General features: G+C 30.5%; 1 protein-coding gene and 2 non-coding genes across 3 annotated transcripts; all 3 read left to right on the top strand.

The window, feature by feature from the left end:
• The first annotated feature begins 868 nt into the window (after positions 1-868).
• On the top strand, positions 869-4388 carry LOC101206297 (leucine-rich repeat protein 1). Its single transcript, XM_004144062.3, has 6 exons — positions 869-1380; positions 1631-1702; positions 2395-2538; positions 2856-2927; positions 3013-3084; positions 4077-4388. The coding sequence occupies exons 1-6, from the start codon at positions 1151-1153 to the stop codon at positions 4147-4149; spliced, it is 663 nt and encodes a 220-aa protein (XP_004144110.1). The 5' UTR covers positions 869-1150; the 3' UTR covers positions 4150-4388.
• A 1141-nt stretch (positions 4389-5529) lies between these two features.
• TRNAL-CAA lies at positions 5530-5613 on the top strand. The gene has a single exon. It is a non-coding gene; the product is annotated as a tRNA-Leu (tRNA).
• Positions 5614-7812: 2199 nt separating this feature from the next.
• TRNAL-CAA lies at positions 7813-7896 on the top strand. The gene has a single exon. It is a non-coding gene; the product is annotated as a tRNA-Leu (tRNA).
• Positions 7897-12344: the final 4448 nt, after the last annotated feature.

Below are 12344 nucleotides of genomic sequence, written 5' to 3' on the forward strand. Positions count from 1 at the left end.
TCTTTCTTTTATTTTTCTTTTTCAACTAAAATAATAAGTTGGTTTAGAGAAATTGTTCACATTAAATTCGTATTTTAACAAAGAATTTCCTTTCATTTTCTTAATAACAACATTGACAAAAAAAAATTGTCAATAATTATAATAAAAATTGTCAATATTTTTTCTACTTAACAAAAATATTTTCGTAATAGATTTTAAATCTATCATATAATTATAATAAAAAATTCTTAAAAAATTGATGAATAAAGTATCCAAATAAGAAACCCACTTAAAAAAAGAGAATATTTTCCATTATGGTGTGGAATTAGTGAAGTTACCACTACAAATTTGCATTAAATTATTGGACTTTGAATGGACAAATTTTCTTATTTACTTTTTGACCCAAATGAGAGAGAGAGAGAGAGAGAGAGAGGACAATTTAAATAATTACCAAATGACAAAAGACCTTTTAAATCTATTGACCTTCCAAATTCCTAAAAAGCTTAGTGCCTTCTACCCATCATTCCCACTCACTTTCTATTTACATCTTCAAAAATACTTAGGTGTATCTCCACAACCTCCAACAATTACATGATCTATATATTATATCAAATTAAAATTTGTTACATAATAATTTTAAAAGATAATTATTGTTTAGGTGCGAGTGTAACCTAATCATTATTTTCTAAACTTTATTCTTTTTATTATAAGTTAAAATTGAGTGTATATGGTGTAATTTTATTTCAAAATTGTTGAAAGAGTATGAAAGATTGAAAAATTAAATAAAACTATCAATTATAATAGGAATATTTATAAAATTGATTAAGTTTGAGGAGAGTTTGGTTGAAAAATTGTGTTAGAATGTTGAGGTAATAGATAAGTTATTTTAAAGGAGAAAAAAGAAAAAGGAAAAAGAGAATCTCAAGAAAGTCATTCACGTTTTCTTTACGTTGTCATTCCCAAAGCCTACAGAAAAAAGGAAAAAAAACCCCAACTTTCCTCTTCTTCTTCTTCTTCTTCTTCTCCTTCTCCTCCTTCTCCTTTTTCCATCTTTCATTTCTCCGATTCAAATTTTCTCAACAAATTTCTCCAATTTCCCCTTTCAAAATCTTCAATTAATCCACTTAATTTTGCGCCCCTTTTCTTCAATCTTCCAGTCTCAGGGTTAGCCATGTCGGCGACTCGCTTCTGGACTTCCTCCACTTTCTTCTTTCTCCTTTCCCTAACCCTAACTTCCCTTTTTCCTCTTGCCTTTTCCAACTCCGAAGGCGATGCTCTCTACACTCTCCGTCGCAGCTTCTCCGATCCCGATAACGTTCTTCAGAGTTGGGATCCTACTCTCGTCAACCCTTGTACTTGGTTCCATATCACTTGTAATCAGGATAACCGCGTTACCCGAGTGTACGGTTTTTCTTTCTTTTTTTCCTATTTCATTGCTAACTGTTTTCTTTATTTAGAATACTCTTGTTTTTTGTATTTTATTATACGGGTTGTTTGTAAAATTTGACGAATTGTAATACTTACTCTTGTTTTTTGTATTTTATTATATGGGTTGTTTGTGAAATTTGACGAATTGTAATATTTCAAGAAGGAAGTGGAATTTTACCCATTTGGGTAATTGTTTGATTAGATTATTGGTTTTGATTTTCAGGGATTTGGGGAATTCTAATTTGTCTGGACATCTTGTTCCTGAACTTGGAAGGCTTGAGCATCTGCAATATTTGTATGTGGTTTCTAGTTTACTTTGCTTATGTTCTTTGAATGATAGGATTTGACAATAAATGTATACGAGTGTTTAAAATTGTTTTTTCGTAGATTTTATTTGAAAGAGATATTCATGATTTTCTTATTTATTTTTGGATAAGAAATAATTTCATCGATGAATGAAATAATTCGAAGTTTATTCAGAAGAGCACGTTAAAATGGGATTACAAAATCATACTCCAATTAGGAATAAGGTGGCAGCGGTTGAGGAGAATTGGATTAGTGCGTAGTGGTTTTGTATAGTTTCATTGACTAGCAGGAGGAACTCACGAAGTACAATGTGACCGTGGAGAATTGGATTGTTTCTCTCTCCCATGTCCCAAACTACTACCAATTTGTACTAACTCTTATACTTCCTTGTACGAGTATTTACAATCGTCCACTCTAACCCCACACAGCACAAAGTTCAGTTGCATGGGCCTCATGTTTGCATCTCTTCTATCCATTTTCCCAATTACCCGTTTCTTATCTCTCTTCATGAGGGTCTATCTAAGAGAATTTGAATAGTGTCTCCTTGCTTTCCTTGTTCATAATGTGGAAAAAAAAGAAAAAGAAAGGGCTGGTATCTAAAGCTTGTCGGATATATTAATTATACATGTGTGGATCTTCTGATTGTTGATTTTCTTAATGCTGCTGTGACTAAATATGTAGGGAACTTTACAAAAACAACATCCATGGAACTATTCCAGATGAGCTTGGAAACTTGAAGAGCCTCATCAGTTTGGACCTATATAACAACAATATCACTGGAAGAATTCCAGTTTCTTTGGGGAAATTGAAATCTCTTGTGTTCTTGTGAGTTCCATTCACGCTACTCATATTTTTTTTAGCTTGGTTATGTTGGTTTAGATGTTTTATGTTCTTTGTTACTCCAATTTTTATTGGCTAACAGTTTTTTTTATAATTATAGATCATAATCTTACAAAAAGTTATTGTTCCATGTTTTAAAGAAAAGTATCTTTCCACTTCTACTTGGTAGTTGATGCTAGGATTGTGAAACCAATGGCTATCAATTTTGTGTTTTTGGATGGGAAGTAAAATCTGAATGAATGCTTTCTCCAGTGACCCTTTCTTTTCACAATCTTTTGTCTGAACTTTTATTTTGTTTGCAGACGGCTTAATGATAACCGATTAAATGGACCAATCCCGAGAGAACTTACTGGAGTTACAAGCCTTAAAGTTGTGTAAGTCTTTGTATACAACTCTGGTTGAAGTTTTGTGCCATGCCATGTGATTGGTTTATGATGAGATGTGTCTCCTTTGCTTCAGGGATGTCTCAAGTAATAACTTGTGTGGGACCATACCAACCAGTGGACCATTTGAGCACATACCTTTAAACAAGTAGGCCTTTGAATTTTTTTCCTTCTCCATTTCTTTTCACTTACTATTTCATATTTTGAAGTGCATAAAAAGTTTATAATGCTGAGTAACTGTCTCTTGCTAACATCTATCCAAAGTGGGAAAAGAGAATAAAATGAATGATATTCTGTTTTCATCATAACATGTGGACTTCATCCCCCTTTTACTTCTGTGCTTAAATCAAAATTAGTGTCTGAAACCGACGTTGGTAGTAGATATATTTCATTATATAACTTCTCATACATGGTGTTAACTGTTCAGTAAATTATCAATAGATCCTTACCCAATTAAGGTAAGAAAATGGAAATGGCTCTACAGGTTTTATAAGTTAGGGCAATTATTTCCTATCAGAAGGTGCTACAAGAGGTCTTCCTTTCTTACAAGGCAATCTTTCTGGTTCCTAGTCTTTCTGGAACTTCTTTTTTAACTAATCACTATTCCTCCTCCCCCCTACACTTTTGCCTAACCACACAACAAATGACTAGGAGCCATTTCTCTTATTACTCAACTACCCTTCACTACTTTTGAGCTTCTAATTGGTTGGCTGGGGTAAATCTCACTATTGAGTATTGGGCCTACCACTTATATGATTGGAAGTAATGTTGGATTTGGAGACTGTGATAAAAGGCTGCAGAATTAATTCCTAAATCTTAGATACTCCATGTGCACATTGTCTGCTTGCTGTAGCATTGTTTATATTGTCGTTTACTCTTTTCTTTGAGGTCGTGATGTTAATTCTGATTCTCATGATTTCTGTCCATGTAAACAATATGCTTTGTTTCTTTCAATCCCTCTCTCCATATTCTTCCTTTTGTTTTTTCCTTTTCCCTGACAACTGACTACTAACTAATCAATAAGAAGTTATCTTTATTTCTTGTTGTATCCTTGAGCACTAGTCTCTTTTCATTTCAGAGTCTTGTATCCTTTTCCTTGAAAAAAGAAAAAACTAATGAATAAGTTTCTTTTTGATGCAGCTTTGAGAATAACCCTAGAATGGAAGGACCAGAATTATTGGGACTTGCTAGCTATGACACAAATTGCACATAGAAGGTGATGCTACAATATTTACAGCTTAAGAATGAGAAGAATAGGGTATTATGGGGGGGAGTAATAGTGTTTTTTTCACTCAAAATAGTGAATTGGATTGGGAAATACTAGAAATCTAAAATGACAGATTGGTGTATGTAAATTGTGTAATACCAAATGCTTTGGTATTTTGTAACAGTATTTTTCGACTGCCACTACATGAGTTTGTGCTAATGGTAATTCTATCAACTGTTTGTTCATCTTGTTGTCTGTTCAGTAAATACAGTAGGAGTTTAATTTTACTTTTGATTTGTCAACTTCCAAATTTTCTCATAGCTTATGGTAAACTTAATGGTATGAATAAAATCTGTTTTAGTCAATAGAATCCTATCAATCGGGTTGGTTGGGTTGGCATTTGTTAGGTTGATCACATTTCATTTGGTAATCTGCAATCAGATGATGAATATCTGTTAGGTCCATGTAGACTTTCTTATGAAATCCAAAGGGATATTTAACAGCCTTGTTTCCTTCACTGAATTATGTTTTCTAAATCACAGATTATTTTTCATGGAACTTCTAAACTCATTCTTATGTCTCAAATTATAGCTTAATTAATTAATAATTTAATATAAAGTATTTATTACTATTAATTTTAACTTATTTCTTAAACACAAACATATTATATGCTATGTTTAACTTATTTAATACAAAACATTATTATTAATTATCAATTTTTTTATCTACAATCCAAATCACCTCGTAAGAAAGAAAGAATATAGTTACTAGCTATATAAATAGATTTGCACTTTGAAATTGTTAAAGATTTGCATTTTGAAATTGTTGAGAATCACTTGAAATCATGTTCCATAAACCTAACATAATTTTTATATGATTAAAATCGATTTTGAATGATTAATAACGTGTTTTCGAATAATTTTAATAATTTCAAGATCATTTCTAAACATGTCTTAAATAAATATAAGTTTAAGATCAAAAAAAACTTTCAATATAAATATGTATTTATGTGAAAAACTAAAACTATTACCTACCAAAGAAATTGCACACCAAGAAACTATTGTAATTATAGTGAATTTGATGAGAGTTTTGTACTAAATAGACCTTTTTGAAATTAAGTATGTGATTGGAGACTTAGTTCTCACGAAAGTACGAATTCTAACATTTTTTTATACGTCAATCTCACAAAAGTACGAATTCTACGGCATTTTTACAATTTTACAATTCATTCTATTAGGAATAAAATCTCAATCATGATTGATCACCCTAAACTCTAAACCCTTAAAAAACGGTATTAAAACAAATTAAGATTTGGGTTTATTTTTTGTTATGAAAATCCAAGAATGGAAATGATAAATAATTATTATTTTGGTTAAGAAAACAGAAGTCAGGATGGCCGAGTGGTCTAAGGCGCCAGACTCAAGTTCTGGTCCTCTAACGAGGGCGTGGGTTCAAATCCCACTTCTGACATTTTTATTTTCCCTCATTGTTTAAGTTTCTTAAACTAAGGGCCCATGGAAACCCTATGTAAACAAGGGAGGTCTAATAACCCCTTTCATCTGCTTCTTTTATAAATAAGTTAATAGGTTTTTTTTGGGTAAAAACAGTCACTAAATTTAAAGTAAAATGTATTATTTTACCCTTCTTCACTCTAATATTTGAAATAAGTAGAATAAAATTTATGAATGGAGAAATTATTGCTTTCAAGAAAATGAGAAATTAGTACAATTTTCCAAAATTTATGACAGAAATAACCTTCTAATAAAGAGGTGTCAAACATTTCTGATGCTAAAAAGTGAAACGTCAGGAATTGATGGAGTTATTTATGATGTTTCACTTATGACATTGGAATAGGGGGATCTCTCAACCCTTTCAAAGTGCATTGGAAGATTCCCTACATATTTGTGTTTTGTGTTCACATAACATAAAACTCAAATATAGAGCGTAGTTGTCCATAACTTTGAGCATAGTTGTCTGAAGGCAGCTTGTCCAACCTTTCGTCCCAAAAAACTTCATTTTGGACCCCAAATTGGATTACACAATGTTTTTATTAAAGTTTCATTGTTTTGAAGTTTGGAACTACCACTTTGAAGTTCCTCTATGGTTCTAAATTTTGCATCTTTCTTTCTTTTATATGTAGTAACAATACAAGAACATAAATAATTATGTTTGACGGCACCCATATGTAGCTACGTCCAAGTTTCATTGTAACTACGTCGTAGATACTTGATTTGAATTACTAATTGCTTTTCTATCATTATTTTTCAGGGCCAAAGCAATGAGTTTTATGTCATCTTTAACTTAGAAGACTACAAAAGTATGTTTTGTTTAGATCATGGAGTTCATTTCTATGACCTTGATAACAAAGATTTTAAACCTCTTCTCTTTCTTTTGTGGATTATTTAATGAGCGTACACATTTCTTATTAGCAATGACTATGCATTTTATTTCACATGTACGATGTTACAAATTAAGTGTTTGGAAACAAGTGAAGATGTAGCCATAAAAAGAGTATTATGCAGGGTAAGCCATATATATACATTCCATTTAATAATGGAATATATATATTTTTTAAAAAAGAGGATCTCCCGATGCACAACACGATGCGTCAGGAGATCATGGGAAACTCTCGATGTCATCCATACGTCGGGAGTTCTCCTCGATCTCTTGACGCATAATGTTGTGCGTTGGGAGATTCTCTCTCGACACATTTTTTCAACCTCGATTTCAACAGGCTTTTATGTGTCAGGAGATCTTTTTCCAACACATTTTCGTGTAACGCGTTTGTGCGTTGGGAGATCACCATTTTCTTGTATTGCAAGACGCTCAAGGGAAGTCTAGAGCTTGACCGCTACTTGGGGAGGTGTGAGACCTGTGTTGGGACAGAATATTGATCTCAAAATCAATCTTTTTAACTTTTTTTTTTTTAATTAGAAGACTCGTCATTTTTTATATATATATATATAAATGTCAAAATCAACCCTATTTATGTAAAAAGTTTCAAAACTAGCATATTTAGGTAATAAGTTTTCAAAACAGTATCATTTTGGTAATCATTCAAATTATCACTAATTAGCCATCAAATCATTTTAGCTTACATGTTTTCTCCTCTAATCCCAATATTTTGACCTAGTGTTTGATATTTTTTCAACATTTCAATCCACATTTTCGAAACATTGAAAATTTGAGGTTTACAATGAAATGAGGAGAAAAATAAAATTTGCTCTCATTCAGTCTACCAACCTTGTTGATACGTTGAAATTATTGTGATATTTCAATAATGTATCGCTTGAAATTTAACGTCATCATATGAAATAGTGTGGTAGGAATTAATGACAAACAAAAATTTGATCACCACAGTTTTTACTTTAAAATAGTTTTGAAATTCTACAGGATTTATACTTTAAAATAGTTTTGAAATGATTATGAAAGTTGAAGGGTAATACTGCAAAAAAGTATGTTTGAAACCAATTAAAAAGTTTAATGGTGTTTGATAAATTTAATTGGTATTTTATTGATATTTCTTAAAATTGATACCATATATAGCCTTTTTCTCTTTGACATTGACATTTTCCTTAAGATTGGACTTTTAAAATTTTTGCTTAATACTATATGAAAATCCAACAACAAAATGGAAAATAAATATTGTTTTTATCATTTAAAATATAGGTCAGGATGGCCGAGTGGTCTAAGGCGCCAAACTCAAGTTCTGGTCCTCTAACGAGGGCGTGGGTTCAAATCCCACTTCTGACACTGACTATATGAAAATAATGTAGGGGTAAAAAATAGGTATATAAACATTCTCCCTATGCAACACCATCTTTTCTAAAATATTTACGACACCAATGAAAAGTTCATAAAGTCGGTAAGATATTTTCATAAAATATCACATTTATATGATCTAAACGATTGCTTACCATAGTGTCTCTACTGTTCAAGACTTATGAAACAACTTATGATATTTTTATTAAAATCATAATAATTAAAGTTATTAAGATAAAACTAATAATATAATCAATAACGTTTTATTAAAATCATAATAACAACAATTCATGCAACAATGACATGCAAACTTAACAGTTTCTTAATAAGGCCACACAGTACCAACCCAAGCCAATCTTGTTTGGAAAACTATTTGAAGTCCTCAAAATCTCCTATTTTAATAATCCATAAACTCATGCCTACACCAATGGGTATTTCAAAAACTTTAAAGGAAACACAATAAACTTATCCAAAACATTAAGGATGGATAACTTCTGCAAGTTCATGTTAAAACTAAATGGGCATTCAGCAACTGTAACAACGCTCAATAAAATTACCTACAACCCTACCAATAGCTTATCAAAATCGTAACTTTGTGGAATAGTCCACTAACGATCTCCCAACTTCAAAATCTAGGATCCACCACCCCATGAGTTATTCAATATTATTACCAAAATTCAATGGGTACTCAAGACCTAGTCAAGAAAGCTTAGATTCTTACCTAATTTGTGCCAAAAACGGCTTAAAATCACTCTTCGTCAGCTCATCAACAATTAATTTCTTCCAAAAACTTGTATTTAACATGAAATGCAATTAATGGCTGAGAATCGTTAAATTCAAGCCTAGACTTAACATGTATTCAAAAAATCACTTCAAGAACAACCATAAATAACATTCATCCAGCACAATTAATCCTTACTTGAATCCATGATCCGACGAACAGTAGTGTTGACAGCCACGAATGAGACAAAGGCGTGCAGGCCGAAAGCTGAAAGGTTTGATATTCTCAAAAACCTCTATAGCTATTTGTATGTCGTCCAAATTAAAAATGAGCTTTGCTTTGATTTGATCATATATTACATATATAACCCTTATTTCATATATTTCATCTTCTTCGCATAAACCTCCATAGATATGATGTGGAATCATGAACCAATAGTTGTTTACATTTTAGATTTGATGTGGAAAACAAGGCCTTTGTTTCAGATCTAGTTTGAAATAAGATTTTCATTCTATACATTTGAAATTGAAATTGCATTTCAGGCTTAAAACAAAAGTAAAAAAAAAAGGAATAAAGTAGTTAGTAGGGTTGTCCAAAAGGAAGACCACAACGCTGAAATTTGGCCGAAGAAGAAGATGATTGAGAAATAATTATTTTGGCCATTGGGAAAGAAGACAAAAGGGAGAGAAGAAGAATATATATGCTATACCATACGAAAATAAGATAATATACATTTGGTTTAAATCCTACTTGTGTCTCTAAATTTTGTATATTGTTCTACTTTGACCATTAAACTTTTAATAACAACAATTTTAGACTCTGAACAAGGGAAGGAGAAGTATCTTCTTCGGTGGATCCCTCTTGTTCCTGTTTAGTCCCCTTCGTTTCGGAAGTGGTTTCTATTTCTACATCTGTTTCTTCCTCGCTTTCCTCCGTTTCCGCCGTTTCTGAGGTTTTTGAGGTTTCTTTCAGTGGAATGGGTGACGGTATTCTGCCTAAATAGTAGACCCAGGTAATAAATAAGATAATACTAAAGATTGGAGCTATAGAATTTCTCAATTCTGACACAAGGTACTTATTAGATCTAATGTACTTCTTAGATATAATAGAATTATTTTGCTGTATCCAGACTAATATCAATCCAACCGATTTCATGAATAAAATGTGACAATTTTAGACTCTGAACTTTTAAAATATGTTGGGATTTATGTTATAAAACTCGTAGATTGTAAATATAATTCATTGACCATTATTAATAAAATATTATTATTATAATAAATGTAATTGATTATATTATTAGTTTTATTAATTTTAATAATCCAAATCCAATAAACTAAAATCTTAAGCTGTTTGTTGAATTTTGAACAATATGTAGAGACATATAATGATCATTGTTCGAGATCAATTTTTGATACCTTATTCTGGTAACACTATAGATACGACCTACTTTATATTTGATACAAACGTAATGATCTAACGCGTTCGTGTAGTTGACATGCAAGTGAAGGTATTTTGTGCAATTAGTTTGCATAAGACTAGACCAGAAAATAGTAACCACTAGATCTAACTCTATTAACTAGTTAGGTTTCTATTTCATTAGGATGACCTATGGTAACTTAGTCTTAATCTTGAGTATATTATGAACTCTTGTTTGCGAGGAATTTTTCTTTGATTTGTACGAGTGAGAGTGGTCAGATCGTTGACTCAATATGCTTATCAGTTTAGGGACAAGACCGAATGGAGAGCTAGGAACATAAATATGAGTGTTCCCTTATTTCCTACTTTAGGGTAAATAGATGAGTGTTCCTTTAAATGATGTTTTCGAGACTTGAACAAAAGGTCCTACTCTCTCAATGGCACAAGAGGGCTTTCTATTTATTGGTTGGACCATAAACATGTTGTTCATTAGAAGAGCACTAATATTTATTAGACGTAACCCAGTGGTAAAATGAGAATTTGATCCAAGTGGTATTACAAACACTTGTGAAAGTTTACTGTTATTGATCTATATCCGTGGACACAAAAATATATCTACAGTGAGAAGAGTTCAAATGTGAGTCTTTAGTAGAGTGTACACACAATTAACGAATATTGATTAATTATGAATTTAGCCAATTAATTTCATATCGTTGTAGCTTCTAATTTGTAGGTCCATTAGGTCCCTTTCCTAGCTCGTAAAGGTTAATGAGATTTATTTATAATTGTTGCAATTTGAAATGTTCAAATTTACTTTGAGAATCACCATACATTATAATATAAAATATATTTTAATTAAACTTTGTTATATAAATTTAATTTTGGATATGATTCAAAATTAATTTATGAGAGATAAAATATTTGAATGAATTAAATTATTAATTTAGTGTGAATTGGATTCATATTAAAATTATTGGTTATAAGAGAAATTTATATTTGAATATGATTCAAACTTAATTTAAGTTAAATATAAAATATTTAATTTAGCTATTAATTAGTTGGAGAATGAATGAATAGTTTTATTTTATTTTATTTTATTAAATTAATTTAAAACTATAAGACATTGGAGAAATATTCATTAAATATGATTTAAATGAAATATAATTAATTAATTAACTGTTAATTAATCGGTAGATTTGAAATTTTTATTAATTTAATATTTTTTAAATGAATAGAATTTCATGATTCTCTCTTACTCCCTTTCCTACCCGATCAAGGAGTACTCCATAAAGGAACGAAAAAGTTATAAATAAGTAGAAGAAAACAATTTTCTTCAATGAATTAATCAAGAATAAAGCCAATGCTTTCTGCAAAATATTTTCTTTCTAAACTTTTTTTCATCCCAATTGATTCCCACAAACCAATCAAATCTCAGACGATAGTAAGGTTTTCGATGAGTGGTGTCCCAATTTGAAGGTTTTGTAGATTCAGAGGCGTCAAACTAAGTTTTTCTCTCTAATCTATAGTTAGAAAGCATGCTTATGCTTTAAGTTATAATAAGAAAATTCGTTTGTATATTATTTTGCCAATGTATTGGTATTTTAGGATTTCTAAATTATTTAAGTTATAATAAGAAAATTAGTTTCTATATTATTTTACCAATGTATTGATATTTTGGAATACTCAAATTAAATTAAGGAATGATTTTGTAAAATCTTCTGTTGCTAAGGGCTTTTATCCCTTTAAAAAAAAGCTTACTTTGGTACTTGTCTGAACAATCAATTTAAAGTCTAATATTGAAACTATCTCCTCATTCTATTAAAGAGTTAACGAATTTTGACGAAAGGTACCAAAAGTAAACTATTTCTAAAAGTTTAAAGACTAAGACAGACGTTTTAAAAAATTTAGAAACTAATATAGAATAAGATACAAAGTTCATGGATCAAAAAAGTATTTAAACATATATATTTTATTTACCAAATGATATTTTTACATGTTGACATTTCCCATCATCAACTAATTGTCACTTCAATTATTTGTTTTGTCAATTAATTTCCCAAGAGTCAAGTATTAATTTTAAAACTAGGTATCAAATAAAAACTTATTCGAAACTCAAATACAAAAGTTTAATTGGCCAAAAAGAAAAGTAAAAAATTAAAAATATATGTTGTAGACTAAACCTATCAAAGTCCAATCAATATAAAAACATGTTCATTTCAAGAGTTGAGGATAAAATAATAGTCACCAACTTTCAAGAATTTGTGTTCCCACTAAAGTAGCCTTCAAATCAATATTAGCCATC

Source organism: Cucumis sativus, chromosome 1, assembly GCF_000004075.3.
Source record: "Cucumis sativus cultivar 9930 chromosome 1, Cucumber_9930_V3, whole genome shotgun sequence".
NCBI classification, from domain to species: Eukaryota; Viridiplantae; Streptophyta; class Magnoliopsida; order Cucurbitales; family Cucurbitaceae; genus Cucumis; species Cucumis sativus.

Coding starts and splice junctions, on each gene's coding strand:
- LOC101206297 (XM_004144062.3), top strand. CDS start 1,151: ATGTCGGCGACTCGCTTCTGGACTTCCTCCACTTTCTTCTTTCTCCTT. Junction 1,381..1,630: donor GATAACCGCGTTACCCGAGT/GTACGGTTTTTC, acceptor TTTGATTTTCAG/GGATTTGGGGAATTCTAATT. Junction 1,703..2,394: donor CTTGAGCATCTGCAATATTT/GTATGTGGTTTC, acceptor CTAAATATGTAG/GGAACTTTACAAAAACAACA.